This window comes from Macaca nemestrina, chromosome 12 (genome assembly GCF_043159975.1).
Source record: "Macaca nemestrina isolate mMacNem1 chromosome 12, mMacNem.hap1, whole genome shotgun sequence".
Lineage (NCBI taxonomy): Eukaryota > Metazoa > Chordata > Mammalia > Primates > Cercopithecidae > Macaca > Macaca nemestrina.
The window spans coordinates 130,332,064-130,349,766 of record NC_092136.1 but is presented as its reverse complement, the minus strand read 5'-3'; the positions used below and the strand labels follow the sequence as shown (position 1 = coordinate 130,349,766).

At 45.8% G+C, this 17,703-nt stretch overlaps 2 protein-coding genes across 3 annotated transcripts in view; one reads left to right on the top strand and one right to left on the bottom strand.

Annotated features, from left to right (window-relative positions):
• The window catches only part of LOC105476177 (neurotrimin), a 1,408,523-nt gene extending 1,402,929 nt beyond the window's left edge, over positions 1-5,594 (bottom strand). Inside the window, exon 1 of the mRNA XM_011731850.3 lies at positions 5,486-5,594. The gene's annotated coding sequence lies outside the window, so the exon portion shown is untranslated. The remainder of the gene's footprint in view (positions 1-5,485) is intronic.
• Positions 5,595-5,782: 188 nt separating this feature from the next.
• LOC105476183 (sorting nexin 19) overlaps positions 5,783-17,703 on the top strand; it is a 40,728-nt gene continuing 28,807 nt past the window's right edge. For both annotated transcript variants that reach the window (XM_011731861.2, XM_071075846.1), the window contains exons 1-7: positions 5,783-7,993; positions 10,503-10,641; positions 11,901-12,001; positions 12,136-12,255; positions 14,522-14,652; positions 15,906-16,002; positions 16,491-16,671. In XM_011731861.2, coding sequence (XP_011730163.1) covers positions 6,320-7,993; positions 10,503-10,641; positions 11,901-12,001; positions 12,136-12,255; positions 14,522-14,652; positions 15,906-16,002; positions 16,491-16,671 — 2,443 coding nt within the window. In that variant the 5' untranslated portion in view covers positions 5,783-6,319. The remainder of the gene's footprint in view (positions 7,994-10,502; positions 10,642-11,900; positions 12,002-12,135; positions 12,256-14,521; positions 14,653-15,905; positions 16,003-16,490; positions 16,672-17,703) is intronic.

Genomic DNA, 17,703 nt, shown 5'->3' with positions numbered 1-17,703 from the left:
GATGTGACCACAGAAGCAGAGGTTAGAGCATCTGGTGCCATGAGCCAAAGAACACAGGCAGCCTGTAGAAGCTGGAAAGGACAAAAAAGAGATTTCCCCCTTAGAACCTCCAATAGGAGCAAGCCCTCTCAATCCATTTTAGACTCCTGACTTTCAGAACTGTAAGAGAATAAACATGTGTACTGCAAGCTGCTAAGTTGATGGTAATTTGGTAGAACAGCTATAAGAACCAACACAGGCTCTGATGGACCAATCTTGAGCCACAGGCCTTTTTCTTCTGGTTCTTACTTCCTCCTGGTACAGCCCATCTTCTCCTCACAGCTGTTTGTCTCTCTCCTGGCTTCGTTTTCCTTCCCAGATACCTAGACACCATGATTTCCCACTGTAACCACTCTCTTCCCAGGTTGTGAAGGTCCTAACCTTTTCTCCTTTCACTTCATGTACCTCGATACCTCCTGCTTGCTTCTCTACTGAGGATACTTGATATGGCTTGGCTGGGTCCCCACCCAAATCTCATCTTGAATTCCCACATGTTGTGGGAGGGACCCAGTGGGAGGTAATTGAATCATGGAGGTAAGTCTTTTCCATGCTGTTCTCACGATAGTGAATAAGTCTCACAAGATCTGATGGTTTTATAAAGAAGAGTTCCCCTCCACAAGTTCATTTCTCTTTTGGCCTGCTGCCATCCATGGAAGACATGCTCTTCTTTGCCTTCTGCCATGATTGTGAGGCTTCCCCAGCCACATGGAACTGTAAGTCCAATTAAACCTCTTTCTTTTGTAAATTGCCCAGTCTCAGGTATGTCTTTATTAGCAGCATGAAAAGGAACTAATACAGTAAATTGGTACCAGTAGGGTGGGGCTGCTGAAAAGATACCTGAAAATGTGGAAGCAGCTTTGGGACTGGGTAACAGGCACAGGTTGGAACAGTTTGGAGGGCTCAGAAGAAGACAGGAAAATGTGGGAAAGTTTGGAACTCCCTAGAGACTTGTAGAAAGGTTTTGACCAAAATACTGCCAATGATATGGACAATGAAATCCAGACTGAGGTGTTCTCAGATGGAGATGAGGAACTTATTGGGAACTGGAGCAAAGGTGACCCTCGTTATGTTTTAGCAAAGAGACTGGTGACATTTTGTCCCTGTTCTAGAGATTTGTGGAACTTTGAACTTGAGAGAGATGACTTAGGATATCTGGCAGAAAAAAATTTCTAAGTAGCAAAGCATTCAAGAGGTGACTTGGGTGCTGTTAAAAGCATTCAGTTTCATAAGGGAAGCATAGCATAAAAGTTTAGAAGATGTGCAGCCAGACAATGCAATAGAAAAGAAAATCCCATTTTCTGAGGCGAAATTCAAGCCAGCTGCAGAAATTTGCATAAGTAACGAGGAGCCAAATGTTAATCCCTAAGACAATGAGGAAAATGTATCCAGGGCATGTCAGATACCTTCGTAGCAGCCCATCCCATCACAGGCCTAGAGGTCTAGAAGGAAAATATAGTTTCATAGGCCAGGGGCCAGGGTCCCAGTGTTGTGTGTGGTCTAGGGACTTGCTGCCCTGCATCCCAGCTGCTCCAGCCATGGCTGAAAGGGGCCAATGTACAGCTTAGGCTGTGGCTTCAGAGGGTGCAAGCCTCAAGCCTTGGCAGCTTCCACATGATGCTGAGCCTGTGAGTGCACAAAAGTCAAGAACTATGGTTTGGAAAACTCCATCTAGATTTCAAAGGATGTGTGGAAATGCCTAGATGCCCAGGCAGAAGTTTGCTTGAGGGGCATGGCCCTCATGGAGAACCTCTGCTAGGTCAGTGAGGAAGGGAAATGTGGGTGAAAGCCCCTACACAGAGTCCCTACTTGGGCACCACCTAGTGGATCTGTGAGAAGAGGGCCACTGTCCTCCAGACCGCAGAATGGTAGACTGACCAACAGCTTGCACCATTCACCTTGAAAAGCCAGACACTCAATGCCAGCTCATGAAAGTAGCTGGAAGAGAGGCTCTACCCTGCAAAGTCACAGGAGTGGAGCTACCCAAGACCATAGGAACCCACTTTTTGAATCAATTTTGGAGTGTTAAGATTTGACTGCCCCACTGGATTTCGGACTTTCATGGGGCCTGTAGCCCCTTTGTTTTGGCCATTTATCCCATTTGAAATGGCTGTATTTACCCAATCCTGTACTCCCATAGTATCTAAGAAGTAACTAACTTGCTTTTGATTTTGGAAGTTCATAGGCAGAAGGGACTTGCCTTGTTTTGGATGAGACTGTGGACTGTGGAATTCTGAATTAATGCTGAAATGAGTTAAGACTTTGAGGGACTGTTGGGAAGGAATGATTGGTTTTGAAATGTGAGGATATGAGATTTGGGAGGGGCCAGGGGTAGAATGATATGGTTTGGCTGTGTCCTCACCCAAATCTCATCATGAAATGTAACTCCCACAATTCCCATGTGTCATGGGAGGAACCCGGTGAGGGATAATTGAATCATGGGGGCAAGTCTTTCCCATTGTATTCTCATCATAGTGAATAAGTCTCATGAGATCTGATGGTTTTATAAAGAAGAGTTCTCCCACACAAGTTCATTTCTCTTTTTGCCTGCTGCCATTCATGGAAGATGTGACTTGCTCCTCCTTGCCTTTCGCCATAATTGTGAGGCTTCTCCAGCCACGTGGAACTGCAAATCCAATTAAGCCTCTTTCTTTTGTAAATTGCCCAGTCTCCAGTGTGTCTTCATCAGCAGCATGAAAATGGACTAATACAATACTAAACACCTCCAGAGAAAATAACTCAACCATATGTATTGGTGTCACTACAAATAGGTCCCTCAGCCCTGCTTTCTCTCTTTTTTTTTTTTTTCTTCAGACGGAGTCTCGCACTGTTGCCCGGGCTGCTGGAGTGCAATGTCACAATCTTGGATCACTGCAACCTCCGACCCCTGGATTCACACAAGGGAGTAGCTGGGATTACAGGTGGACACCATCACACCTGGCTAATTTTTTGTATTTTTAGTAAAGACGGGGTTTCACTGTGTTAGCCAGACTGATCTTGAACTCCTGACCTTGTGATCTGCCTGCCTCAGCTTTCCAGAGTGCTGGGATTATAGGCGTGAGTCACCGCGCCCAGCCCCAACTTTATCTTTTTACCTGACCTTCAATAGCTCCCTTTCTATATCCCACAGCAATAATTCCATACCATCACCTCTTCTCACTTACCTGCCCCATCACTGAGCTTCTCTTTAGGAAGCCACCTGGCCTTCTATTTTGAGAGAAAATTGAAGTGGGGTGCGGGCTGGCTTCGGCAGGGCCTGTGTCATGGGGCCCCTTGCTCTCATGGTCCTTGCCTGTTTCTTATGAGCAGGCCTCTGCCTGAAAGACCTTTCCTTTGTTTGCCCCTTGCTCTCCCTACCCTACATTTCCTAAAATACAATCAATTCTTTTTCATCTCCCAACTTAAGGGAAAACTGTCTATGAGCCACCCCCTTCCACAGCTGACCACCCCCTTTGTGTTTCAATTTTATTATATGCACTTCTATTAAAACACATCAGAACACATCACATTACATACGTGGTCATGTTTCATTACATTTATATATTTATGTGTCTCTCCTTTAACTAGACTGAGAGTCCCTTGAGGAGAAGTATTGTATCTTATTTGTCTTGTTTTCTCCAACACTCGAGCACTATGCCTTTAATGTTTTGAGAAATAGGGAAAAGGAAAGAAGGAAGGACGTCTCCAGATGGTGAGTAGTGTGGCCAAGTCTCCCCACCCCACATACACACACCAGGGCACATCAGTCCTGACTCGCGCCTCCTCCCGGTGATTAATCTGTTTGGAGACCGAGGCCTGCCCAGACCCCCAGGCAGGAGCTCACACCCGTCCAAATGACAAGTGCATGGGCATGTCCATCAAACCCGCTTCAGAATCAGGAAGGCACTGTTGGCTACCTTGATGCTCCAGACCATCTGGTCAGGTGGCATAGCGCCCACTTGCAAGGTCACTTCCTTACTGCCCTGAACACTCCAGATTATGCTGCCAAGTAAACTTTCTCTTTGAACTGCCACAGAAAGTCTTCAGCACTGTCGTTAGTCCCTTCATCATTCACATTTCTGTTTTAGCTCCCATCTAGGTGGCAGGGACATTTTCCAGAGCATTGTTGCCATTTTCTAAGTGTTCCTGAGGACATTAGAATGGTCTGGGAAGGTAGAGAGGGGCAGAGCCCACTTCTCGGGTTCCTTTTCTGTGGGAAGGCAGGCAGCAGTGAAAAGGTATGGACCATGAAAACATGGACTCACATTCTGCCATCTCAGGGGAGTGCCCAGTCTGCTTAGTGGACACTGATCCTAAATCAAACCATTTGCTTTAGAAGTGGTTAATCATTAACTATGGGTCACATCTAAATGATGGCTTCTTCTGTATTCAAAGGAAGTCTCTGCCCCAAAAGTAGCAATGGAAGAGATGGGAAGCTGCAACGCACTTCTTGTTGGCCGAGTTTTGGGTTGGGATTTGTTTGAAGATTCCTTTAAACATCTAGGGAGTAGTCCCTGATGATGAAAGACTGCTTACAGCACAGAGAAGATGGACAAGGAGCAACCATGAGCAGCTCTGTGCAAACGATGTGCATCCTATGCCTAAATGGAAAGGAGACCCACATTGCAGGCACGGCTCCTAGGGCCCAAGGTGGATATGGAAGCTAGCTTCACGCAAAACTGACACTAACACTTTTTACACCTGGTCAGTGCTTCCAGTACTTTGTCTTCCGATAAGTTCCTGTGTAGATAACTGAAGTCAAATTTGCTAAAACTAAAAACAATCCAACATAGAGCATATTCCAAAGCAAATACATTACAGGATTATCTGAAAGAACACCTCTATCTCTGCTTTCCTTTCCTATGTTTTTGGGGAGGATAAAGTGAGAAGAGATAGAGGTGAATAGAAACCCTCATCCTTGAAGACTCAGCATAAAGGCAGCTTCTCTGTGAGCGTCTCCTTAACCATTGCAACCCACAGTGATCTTTCCTTCCCCTGAATTCCTGTCAGATTTTTTGTTTTACTATATCGCACGCTGACTGGCATTATTAGATAGCCAATCGCATTCAAAGCGCTGGCCTCCCCGGTTAGCAGGGGACCCTAGAGGACAAGGTCTGCTTCTGGTCGTCCACCCTGCCTCTCACATTGAAGACAGCTGACGCTCAAAATATTTGATTGTTTGTGTAATGCCACCAGCAAATAACCCTCAATCACAAATTTGCTTTTGTGATACAGTATACGAAATTTAAAACATAAACCTATCTCTGTATTGTTTCATGCCTTATATTCTGCAATTCCTGACAACAAATGAGGTAAGCTGTGTACTGGGGACGCGGGGTCCTGGCTCTAGGGGAAACCGGGTAAATGTTAAGACACACCAGGCCAATGAAACTACGCCTCCATGAAATTAAAATAAACCGGATTATTGACGGCGTGCCTAAGCAGTAACGGACAGGCTTCATTTAATTACCAGAACTAGGGAGCGTTTTAAAGCGTCTGGAAGTCTGGGTCTTAGCGGTGACTGCTGCAGGCGGCTGTTCCGTGGCGCTTCAGGAATCCGCGCCCGCTCTTGCCGAGCATGCGCCCTGTGCGCGCTCAGGCTCCGGCTCAGGCTCAGGCTCAGGCTCAGGCTCAGGCTCAGAGACTACCGCGCGCAGCTGCCGTCAGGGCGGCTCCTCTCCAGCAGAGGGCGCCGGGCAGCGCCGCTCCTCAGGGCCCGCGCGGCCGCTCTCCCAGCATGCCTCACTCCCGTCGACGTCGACCCGGAAGCTGTCGCCGGCGGCCGGCCGGCGGTCAGCCTTAACACAGGCCGGGCTGCGGAGCGCGGTCGCCGAGGTTTGCGGCGGCAGCGGGCCGAGGCCAGCGGAGAGGACCTGGATGAGCCCACTTCAGGTCGGGGCTGAGTGTGGGCGCGCGGTTCCCGGCGGCGTGGGACCCAGTCTCTGCCGGCCGCTGCTCTCTGCGTGTGTAAGTGTCCGTGGGCCCCAGGGCCCTGCACCGCCCGCCCCGAGGCCGCGAAGAGGCCCTCCGCCTGGGGCAGTATGAAGGCCGCAGAGTTTTCCTCCAAAGCCGCAGCTCGGCTGGAAGGGGCGAGTTCGAGGGCTCTGTTAGTGTTAGCAATGGGGAGACGCGGAGCTGCCGCTGTCGCTTTGCAGTGCCTGTAGGACTTTGAGGGCCCGGAGCCCCGGTTCCCTGAAGAACACCCAGATCGCCCCACATGAGACACAGTTCATGCCCCCCTCCCTAACTCTGAAGTAAAATCTTGAGGGCTGTCATCTGGGGAAGCCACCCTGTCCAATCAGCCATGAAGACAGAAACAGTACCACCGTTCCAGGAGACTCCAGCTGGATCCAGCTGTCACCTCAGTAACCTGTTGAGTAGCCGGAAGCTGATGGCTGTGGGGGTCTTGCTCGGCTGGCTCCTGGTCATACACCTTCTGGTCAATGTGTGGCTGCTGTGCCTTCTGTCTGCATTGCTAGTGGTGCTGGGAGGATGGCTGGGCTCCAGCGTCGCTGGAGCGGCTTCGGGTCGACTGCATCTGGAACGCTTCATCCCATTGGCCACCTGTCCTCCATGCCCTGAGGCAGAAAGGCAGCTGGAACAGGAGATCAACCGCACCATCCGGATGATTATTCGAGATTTTGTGTTATCCTGGTACCGTTCCGTGAGCCAGGAGCCAGCCTTTGAGGAGGAAATGGAGGCAGCGATGAAAGGGTTGGTCCAGGAGCTTCGGAGAAGGATGAGCATGATGGACTGTCATGCTCTTGCCCAGAGTGTTCTGACTCTCTGCGGTTGTCACCTGCAGAGCTACATTCAGGCAAAGGAGGCCACTGCAGGGAAGAATGGTCCAGTTGAGCCTTCTCACCTCTGGGAGGCTTACTGTCGGGTTACTGCCCCACATCCTGCTGTGCACAGCCCCAGTGCTGAAGTCACCTATACACGTGGCGTTGTGAATTTGTTGCTTCAAGGGCTGGTGCCCAAGCCCCACTTGGAGACTCGTACCGGACGCCATGTAGTGGTCGAACTCATCACATGCAATGTAATCTTACCACTGATCAGCAGGCTGTCAGATCCTGACTGGATCCACCTTGTACTCGTGGGTATCTTTTCCAAGGCCAGAGATCCAGCACCTTGCCCAGCCAGTGCCCCCGAACAGCCCTCAGTGCCCACATCTCTGCCACTGATTGCTGAGGTAGAGCAGCTTCCAGAAGGGAGAACTTCTCCAGTAGCAGCCCCAGTATTTCTAAGTTACAGTGAGCCAGAGGGTCCTGCAGGCCCCTCCCCAGAGGTTGAAGAAGGCCACGAAGCTGTAGAGGGAGATTTGGGTGGGATGTGTGAAGAAAGAAAAGTAGGAAACAACTCATCTCATTTCCTACAGCCAAATCTTCGAGGTCCCCTGTTCTTATGTGAAGACTCAGAGCTGGAGTCTCCGCTGTCTGAACTGGGCAAAGAAACCATCATGCTCATGACTCCAGGCAACTTTCTCTCTGACAGGATTCAGGATGCCCTGTGTGCCCTAGAGGGTTCTCAGGCTCTGGAACCCAAAGATGGTGAGGCATCTGAAGGAGCAGAGGCTGAGGAGGGTCCAGGGACTGAAACAGAGACAGGCCTGCCGGTCTCCACACTGAATTCCTACCCAGAGATCCAGATCGACACTGCAGACAAGGAGATAGAACAAGGAGACGTTACCACCTCTGTTACAGCTTTGCTGGAGGGGCCAGAAAAGACCTGCCACTCACGGCCCTCATGCTTAGAGAAGGATCTCACCCATGATATGAGCTCCCTTGATCCTACTCTGCCACCAGTTCTGCTTTCCTCCTCTCCACCTGGTCCTCTCAGCTCAGCCACCTTCAGCTTTGAGCCCCTAAGCAGTCCAGATGGCCCAGTTATCATCCAGAACCTTCGTATCACTGGCACCATTACAGCCCGAGAGCACAGTGGCACTGGATTCCACCCATATACACTCTATACTGTGAAGGTAACAGGATTAAAACTGTGGGTGCTCACCCGGGCTAGGAGTGGGTTTGGAAAGCAGTCAGTGAAGCAAATGTTCTCTGGGGAGAGACGCTCTTAGTTTGAAGTGTTTCTCTCAATAGGCATCTATCTCTGTGAATGGTCTGAAGCTAATGTGTAAAGCAGAGTAGCATTTATCCTGTACTCACACAAACAATCCTGGAACTTCAGAGCTGCTAGAGTGCTGAGGGTTATATTTTCAGTGGTTCCCAAACTTGGCTGCACCTCAAAATCACTTGAGCTGCCTTGCATATATACAGATTCTGACACACACTGATGGGTTCAGATGAGAATTTCTAAGGAGGGGTCCCTGGATTCTCTCTTTATTTATTTATTTTATATTTCAAATAGAACTCTCCAGATAACATGGAGTCAGCCTGTCCTACGGCCATTTTGGGAGAATTGCCTCTCTAATCCAGCCAACCCTCTTCATATTATCTGTTGTCAAGTTCCTCCCAAGTCTGTGCTTAAACACCTCCAAGAGTCAAAAACTTGCTATCTTCTGAGATAGATATAGGTAAATAACCTACCTTCCTAAAACAAAGTACAAAATATACTAGTATTTTGAAAAAGAAATGAGCAGGGAAGAAGTTTAGAAAATTCTTGGGCAAGATCCTACCCATTGGATTTTCCTTGCCTTCCACTTGAATTTCTCTCATTTGAGTCCAGAAGCTACCACCAGGCACAGCCTGCTTGCTTCACTCCTCCCCAAGAACTCCCAATCCAGGTGAGAGGGAGAAGGCCTTCCTTGATCTGCTCAACACAGCTGCATCATGACATAGCATTTTAGAAAGTAACATTATGACATTTTCAAGTAAGACAGAATGGAAGTAATTAGAAATGCCTATATGGGAACACACAAACACACTCACACTCCTTGTAGGCAAATTGTAGAAGTACAGATCAGTACTGGTCATAAAATAACTGAGACTAGCCTCAAATGACTGGTATAACTTTGTTAACATTTTCCTGCCTTTTTGTTGTAATTCTGGATGTCCCTATGCCATGCACCTTTCTCACATTTAAGTGTTGGCTCTGGTTATTTCATCTTTTTTTAATGACTATTCCTATACTGACATTAAACAGCAGATTTTTTTTCCTCCTCATTAGCAGAAAAATTAAGTTGGTGAATAGAATGTTTAAGTTCACAGTCTTTCTCCCATTATTTGTTCTTTTTTGTCGTTGCTAGTTTTTGACATCTGCTACTACTTCAATTAAGCATTAGAAAAGAGTAAAGTAAAAAATGAGAACAAAGTAACATAGCCAATTATGAGTAGTTTGAAATTGGTTTCAGATTTTTATATGGACATATAACTGATTTTAAATTGTATATCAATATTATTATACTTTCTGATAGTAAATAGTTTTCAGTTTATGTGATGGAAGTAACCATAACAGTGTTGAAAATTGGCCCTCGAGGAGCAACATATTCCGCAGAAAGCCTCACAGTTCCCAAATGCTCTAGGCTTGAGAGCCCCACCCTGAATGTCACCTGTCTCTCTTATCTGGTCTTTTCCTCCTCAGTACTGCTCTGAGAGACTGCTTTGCTCACATCAGCTCATAATGAATACCCTCTCTGTCGCCAAAAAATTGTAAAGCACCAGCCACAAGTCCCACCAACAAGGAGTTCATTTTTTCCATCTCTTGCCCACAGTATACCTCAACCAAAAAATAATAACCTATTCCTCATGAGAGGGTGCACATATATACTTCTCCCACAACGTTTCATTGTGTCTTAACTACCCCGTCAAGAAGCGCGCCCCCAAGCTGAGTTGCAGATTCCATGCTATCCGTGGTGTTCACTCTTTGGGGAACATGAGGTGTAAGTCATCTTTTCCACATACCAACCCCTCTAAGCTTAGGAAGACAGTGGACTTTGACCCCTTATCACATCTCCAATTTTCATGTGACTTCTATGATACAGATGATAGGTACTTAGGAAAAATTCGGTTTAGCTCTAAGAGTAACAATCAGGAAAATTAATCTGCCTGAAACAAAACAAATACCCTTTAATTTATTCCAGATAAACAAATTTTTATCTCCTGTTTGGATTACTTGTTCTTCCCTTAACTAATATAAATAATCACGGGGGAGTATAATGGAAAAATGGTTTTCCCCTTATAATGTTTAGCCCTGTAATTTAAAGGTGATAGAGGCAGTATCATTTTTATGGATGTTATGCCTTCTATTCAAATATTCATTTGAAAAATAGTTATGTAGCCATTTTTGTAAGTAAAGGAAGTATCTGGGAGAGGGAGCTTTCAGATGAAAGTAGTGTGGAGGAGTGAAACTCATTTCTGACTTTCTGAGCAATTAGATATAGGAGGTTCTGGAACAGAATAGGAACATCTCCCTCCCTTTGTTCTTAGTTTCTTACTCTTGCTATGTGGCCATTGACCAAGTAGTCAGTAAAGCCAGAATAGAAGATTGCTGAAACCCGGCTGATTCAGTCAATCCATTTGTTCATTGAACAGTATGAGACAGCCCTTGATGGTGAAAACAGCAGCGGCCTGCAGCAGCTGGCCTACCACACCGTGAATCGTCGCTATCGAGAGTTCTTGAATCTGCAGACCCGTCTGGAGGAGAAACCAGATCTACGAAAGTTCATCAAAAGTCAGGAGTTTCCCCAACCCCTACTGCCGCTTGCTTCCCACGTCAAGCCACCCTGGCTGGCCTGTTGGTTCACGGGAGGGACTGGGGAGGAGAATGCCGTTTCAAGGTTCTCTGCTCCCTGGGTTTGCTTCAGGAGTTCTGAGGTTTAGTGCTGGGCAGCAGCAATCACATTCTTTCAGAGGTAGTCCTTTACTGCCAACTGCTTTGTTCTGGAGCCCCATCTAGCTTAAGATTAAAAAATAAGTGTTCACATTTCCACCTGTGCCTGTAAGTTAGTGTCAGGAGTTAAATTAACTTTTCCAGATTCATAGATAGGTGGTTCTTAAATATTAAAATATTACACAGAAGTTGTTGCCACCCTCTTTCCTTTAATACCCAGATCTTTTGTGTGCTGTTTGACAACTCTCAGCCACGGGGGACTTTGTTTTTTTTTTAAGACGGAGTCTTGCTCCCATCACCCAGGCTGGAGTGCAATGTCACGATCTCGGCTCACTGCAACCTCCGCCTCCCAGGTTTAGGCGATTCTCCTGCCTCGGCCTTCAGAGTAGCTAGGATTACAGGAGCCTGCCATTACGCCTGGCTAATTTTTGTTTTAGTAGAGATGGGGTTTCCTCATATTGGTCAGGATGGTCTTGAACTCCTGACCTCAAGCAGTCCACCCGCCTCGGCCTCCCAAAGTGCTAGGATTATAGACGTGAGCCACCACCCCTCTCTAAATATTTTTTTAATGTAATAAAATTTCACTCTAAGAATTAGCTAGTAACTGGTTACTTTGTTTTTTAAAAATAGTGGTGATTACCCAAATAAACAGTTTAATAAGTTTGGGCATAAATTATGCATTTTCTTTCTTAATATAATAGCTAATACTGAGCCAAGCTTGAAAATGTGTGCCAGGTTCTCTCCTAAGCACTTTACACATGTTAGCTCTTTTAATGCTCCCATCAGCCTATGAGATAGGTACCCTCATTGTCCTCATCTTACAGAAGAGAAACAAAGTCAGAAAGATAACACAAATGGTCTAAGATCGTTATTATAGTAGGGATTTAGCCCAAATTTAAACTTGGGTCTCTGCACTTTAGAACCCTCTCTTGTAACAAGTTAGTGTTGTGTGGATCATATGGATCATATGCATATTTGGAACTCCTGAAATTTTTTTTAATCCAAGGAAATATATTCAATAGTTCTGTTTTCTTTATATGTTTTATATGGAATAGCTCTCTGTGAATGTTAAATGAGTGAATATTTTGGGTTTTTTTTAGATGTGAAGGGTCCTAAAAAGCTCTTTCCAGATCTTCCATTTGGAAATATGGACAGTGACAGAGTAGAAGCCCGTAAGAGCCTCCTAGAATCATTCCTAAAGGTCAGCATCCTTCTCTTTTGGCCTTGTTCTCATTTTAACCTGGGTGTCTAACCCCAGAACACCCAAGCCAAAGTGGAGAGATCTGGGGACTGGAATTTCTCTTTAAAATTTTTGTGTGTGTTTTATTTTTGCAGCAACTCTGTGCCATTCCGGAGATCGCTAACAGTGAGGAGGTGCAGGAGTTCCTTGCTCTGAACACAGATGCTCGTATTGCCTTTGTCAAGAAACCATTTATGGTCTCTAGAATAGACAAGGTACCAGCAGGGCCACTGTGCTCAGCTTTAGTTTTGATCTATACATGAGGAGGATTCATCAGAATGGAGGCAGTGCTTGAAAAATAAGAGCAGTAGGGTGTGGGAAGGGGCAGCACAGAGGCGTCAATAGAACACGGACTCAAATTGTCAAGACCTGTTGCCAAATATTGGGTGAATCATCAGCTCACTGAATCACAGGGAACAGCTGGTGGGAAACAGTACCCCAACACTCTTAAGTGTACACGTATCTCCTGGGGGTATTACTGTATTGTTACACTGTTGGAGTCATGTAAAGATCAATCTATGTCTTCACAGATAGCTGGCAGGAGGGGTGGTCTTTCAGAGGGTAAAGGTCATTTCCAGTGTTGGGTCACCCAGGAAAGAGAGCCGTAAGACAGGACACGAGGCTGGATTTAAAGTGGTGTCATGGTTCTCCGCTAGAGAACACAGTATGGAGAGAATTGTACCTTCTTCAAGAAGTTGTCTCAGCACCTATGGAGATGGTAGGAAGAAGGACGTTTGTGTAACATGTCGGAGCTTGTAAGCAGTGATTACCAACTGATATGAGCGTCTCTGGGGCAGAAGTCTGAGGCTTAAGTTTGTCAAAAGTGATGTGTATTTTATCAGGTTGGGAAACACGCATTGGCGGAAGAGGAGTCTCCCTCTTCTCATCTAGGCTTACAGTGACAAATAAAATAGAATTTGATGTAGTAGGTGTTAGGGGATATCCACTGCTATGGAAAAAACTACAAACTAAAAAGGGATCAACTGGGTAAATGCCCAGAGTTCCATGCGGATATCATTCATCCATTATTTCCACATCTACTTATTGGATGCCTGTTTTGAGCCAGGCACTCTACTAGTTGCTGTTCATACATCAGTGAATGAGACAGATGAGGACCTCCCCACCCTCACAGACTACAATTCTGTGATCCTGGAGAACAAGTTGTATTTTCTAAGCTGCATTATCTATTTTTTTTTTTTTTTTTTTTTTTTTGAGACGGAGTCTCGCTCTGTCGCCCAGGCTGGAGTGCAGTGGCCGGATCTCAGCTCACTGCAAGCTCCGCCTCCCGGGTTCACGCCATTCTCCTGCCTCAGCCTCCCGAGTAGCTGGGACTACAGGCGCCCGCCACCGCGCCCGGCTAGTTTTTTGTATTTTTTAGTAGAGACGGGGTTTCACCGTGTTAGCCAGGATGGTCTCGATCTCCTGACCTCGTGATCCGCCCGTCTCGGCCTCCCAAAGTGCTGGGATTACAGGCGTGAGCCACCGCGCCCGGCCAGCTGCATTATCTAAATTCATGCATCCTCAGTGTTCTTTCCCTGGTTTGTTCTCCCCCAGTCTTTACTGTAGTCTGCTGACCACTCTCTTCAGCCTCGTCTTGGCTATGCTAGCTTACTCCTTGTGGAGGAATACGAAAAGAATGAGTCAAAGAAGGCATGGTGCTGCTCTGAGCCAGCAGTGTTAATTAGCAGGAAGCACCAGAGGAAGAGTAAATGTTTCATTCTGTTTCTTTGATCGTTTAAGGTTTCGTTTGTACATTGTCCTTTTTAGCAAATATCTGTATGTCATCTTGCCATTCTGAAGAAATAGAGGTTATTCTTAATCTTCAGTGAGGATTATTTTATTTGGTCTTTATGAGTAGAGAAGTTACAACAACTCAGCTCCAGATATCTGAGTTTTGAGCTGAGTGATTTTTGTTATTTTTTTCTGTACTTAAAGAAAGAAATTGTTAGAATTGACTAGAAAAACTGATTGTCTGCTCTGTGTAAGTTACTCTAAGCATGTTAATATTACCTATGCCCCTAAACTGTATTTTTATTTTTGATCATCTTCTTCACTCTTCCTTTCTCTTTATACTCCTACCTATGTACTTCCACTGGTGCACATGTTGATGAAGTTGTTATCAATTTGGAAGCTAGAAATCACTTTTTTATATAAAAAGAAAGAAATTGAAAGATACATCATCAGCCCGCATAACTCCTAGGTTTTTATTTCTCTCACTGTTGGTTTTGGCTTCTTTTCCCATGGCATTGTTTGTTTTACTCCTCAAGGAAAAAGATATTTATGGCCATGGAAAAAAGGAAAGATAGTTGTCACTAAGTCATTAGCTGGTATTCGACCTTGCTACTGGATAAGGCTTTGCTAGAGAGCCTGGCCCCTCTCCTCATCCTGTTGCATAAAGTGCTGTGAGGCGACTGCTTGCTTGGCAGTTTCCATCTGTGGATGTGGATGGCCTTACTGACCCTGCACCTCTGACCCCTGCAGATGGTGGTGAGTGCCATTGTGGACACCTTGAAGACAGCGTTTCCTCGCTCTGAACCCCAGAGCCCCACAGAGGAGCTGAGTGAGGCCGAGACCGAAAGCAAGTCCCAGACAGAAGGCAAGAAGGCTGGCAAGTGAGAAGCCCTCAGTCACCCAGGGACCTTTCCCCAGTTCCCAGATTGATCCCCAATCCTCAGCCAACGCTCACCCTATTCTCAAGCCCTAGAGGAGAGGAGGTGGGTCAGACATACCAGTTTTTAGGCGAAGCTAGACCCCAGGCTCCTCAGTGCTCCACCTGGAGGAGCCTGTGGTGCTGCAGAGGCAGCACTGCTGAATGTTTGGTTTTGCCATGGGAACCTGGGGCCCAACTGACCAGGGATGTTTGACTAGGAAGAATACTCTCTTTTGAATAGGATATTCTCTTTTCTCTTTTCCTGGAAAATTGAGATGTTTCTTTCCTACTAAGAATTAAGGCTTATAACTGATCTCTGTTTGCCATCATTTCTGGAAATCTTGGCTCAGAAGTTGCATATATTAGCAATAAACAGGAAAGGGCTAGAATGGAAACCCACAGGGCCTATTTTAGTAACTGGTTGACTCCTGCTACTCTCTCCTGCACTAGGGCCCCAGCTGTTTCCTGGCAGCATTCAAAGCCAACATGTGGCAAGCAAGGGCACCACATGTACCCTTACTGCAAATTTCATCTGTGTCTGGTCCTTATGAAGAAAGAGCATCTGTGTGTGTGTGTGTGTGTGTGTGTCTGAGTGTCTGACTCTTTGTCTCTGTGCTTATGTTTCGTGGGCCAGCAATAACAGACTCACAGCACCTAACCTTTTCTTAACTGGGCCCATCTATTGAAGGATGACCATGATACCTGTGCTTATGAGTCTCTGTCCCTTGAAACATTGATGTTATCACTTGCAGTTCCTTCTCTAGTTTTATTTGGAACACGGGGAATAAATGGATGTCCAAAAAGGATACTCCGTGAACTGCAATAATAAAAACTTGGTCTATGCCACCTGTCTGTTTAATCTTCAGCAAATTTTTAATGAGTGCCCAGTATGTGTTAGCTAATCTTTCCTGTGGGAATATAACCATGATGCAGACTGATGCCAGTTTTACTTAGCAGAAGCCATTTCACAAGTGCACTGTAGACCTAGCTTAGTGTATGCGTTACATTATCTATTAAGAATTGCGAGAATATACACTGTTTGGGAGATTGCAGGGCCAAGGCTTTCCTGGCAGCTCTGACCATCTGACCACAGTAAGGTCCCCAGAATACGTATGGATATTCTTGTTGTCATTTATTATCAGTACTTGCCAGCCCTTTGTTTGGGGCTCAAGACCATAAATTACATCCTGTTTCTGCTGTTTGTTTCTGTACCAGGTCCAGGCTGAGGTTCTCATCCAGTAAAATTTCTCCAGCACTAAGTGTGACTGAAGCACAAGACAAGATTCTTTATTGTCTCCAGGAAGGCAATGTGGTAAGAACCAAAACCCAAAGAATGTGGGGCAAAAATATCTGAGATATTGGTCCTACAGTTATAGGCAGTTGAGATATTCTCTAAGTCAGAAATGTCCTGCTAAATGACTTCATCAGCCTTTGGATCTCCAACTTTTATGCTAAAAGTATTTTCTCTGAGTGGTTTGGAATTCCTACCAGTTCTGGCTTGGCAGGTTGGCTTCTCAACCATGGTGGGTTTGGGATAGTGGATGACAAGATGAGAAAGAAAGCTAGTTCCTGGAAAAAAATGGATGACCAAAAATGTGTGCAGATTTGATAATCCCAGGGCAGGCCTGTATTACCTGCAACTTGGGTAAAAAATAAAATCTTTCCTAAAGTAGTCATAGCATCAGTTGGCTTTTATACCCAAGGTACTTATGCAGGGGAGAGGCAGGGAAACCTAGAGTGCCACATTTGCTCCCCTACTGTCAGCATTCCATATGTGATATGCCACTGGCTATTTCTTAGGAGTCCGAGACCCTATCCATGTCTGGGATGGAATCTTTTGTTGAAAAACAGACAAAGTTACTGGAAATGCAGCCAACAAAAGCCCCAGAAAAAGATCCTGAACAGCCCCCTAGAGGACATGTGGACAGTTGCTTGTCAGATGCAGCTGTGCCAGCCCAAGACCCCAGCAACAGCGATCCAGGTGAGTGGCGAGGTCTCTGCTCCCATGGAGAAGGGAGCCAGGGTGGCATCCACTTGGGACTTGGGATAGTTGAAGTTTGTAACTTTGATTTCTGTTCCATTCAGCTGAGCATGCTATGTGTTGAACTCCAGTGTTGGAGGTGCTGTGTTGGGGCACAGAGATGAGTAGGACACAGTTGCCAGAGCGGAATCAAGCAGCAGAGCAGGGCACAAACACAGGGAGTTCTAATCCAGCAGGACGAGATCATGCTGATAATATTGATAGCTCATTGAACTTATTTTTGGCATATCAGACTCTTGGATTTCTTTAGAAACTTCTTCCTTTAGTGTCCCGGTTTTCCTGGTTTCCTTCATGCCCTTCTTGTGGCTTCTTAGTCCAGTCTCTTGGCCCCATGATCCGCCTGCCAGCGCTTGATTTTTGGCTCACTGTTTCTATTCTACATACTCTTCCAGGGTGACCCCAGCTGTACTCTTGGCTTCAGCTGTAACGCATGTGTGGTGATGCCTTAAATATTGAATATTGTACATCTTCACTTGGATATACCATAGGGCAACTGAAATATGATGTGTTCAAGATGGAAATTGTCTTATTTCCCCAGATCTATTCTTTTTTCTGTATTTACTGCCATGGCAGATGATACCATCTAGTTACCCAACATAAAGTAGGGAGGGAGAAGAGATGAAAGCTCTACTTCTTCCTTATTGCATTGGAGGCAGAGCAAGTTCACCTTCCAGGAGAAGAGCAGATGTGTACTCTGTAGAAGAAAAATTCAAAGCTCTAGATATTAATTAGCATGTTTACTGAACTAGAACTTAAAATAAGTATATCAGTTCCATCAAGATAAAGCCCTCTGTTGAGAATAAAAGATCGCAAAATCTTGTATTCAAAAATGGGGAAAAAGCTTATTCTTTCTCAGGTGCCCATGAACAAATCACCTGACATCTCTTCTGAGGGCCTCAATTTAAGTCTGTGAAAAATGGGATTGACAGCCCCATCCCTTCACACATATCTCACAATTAAGTAAATAAAGTA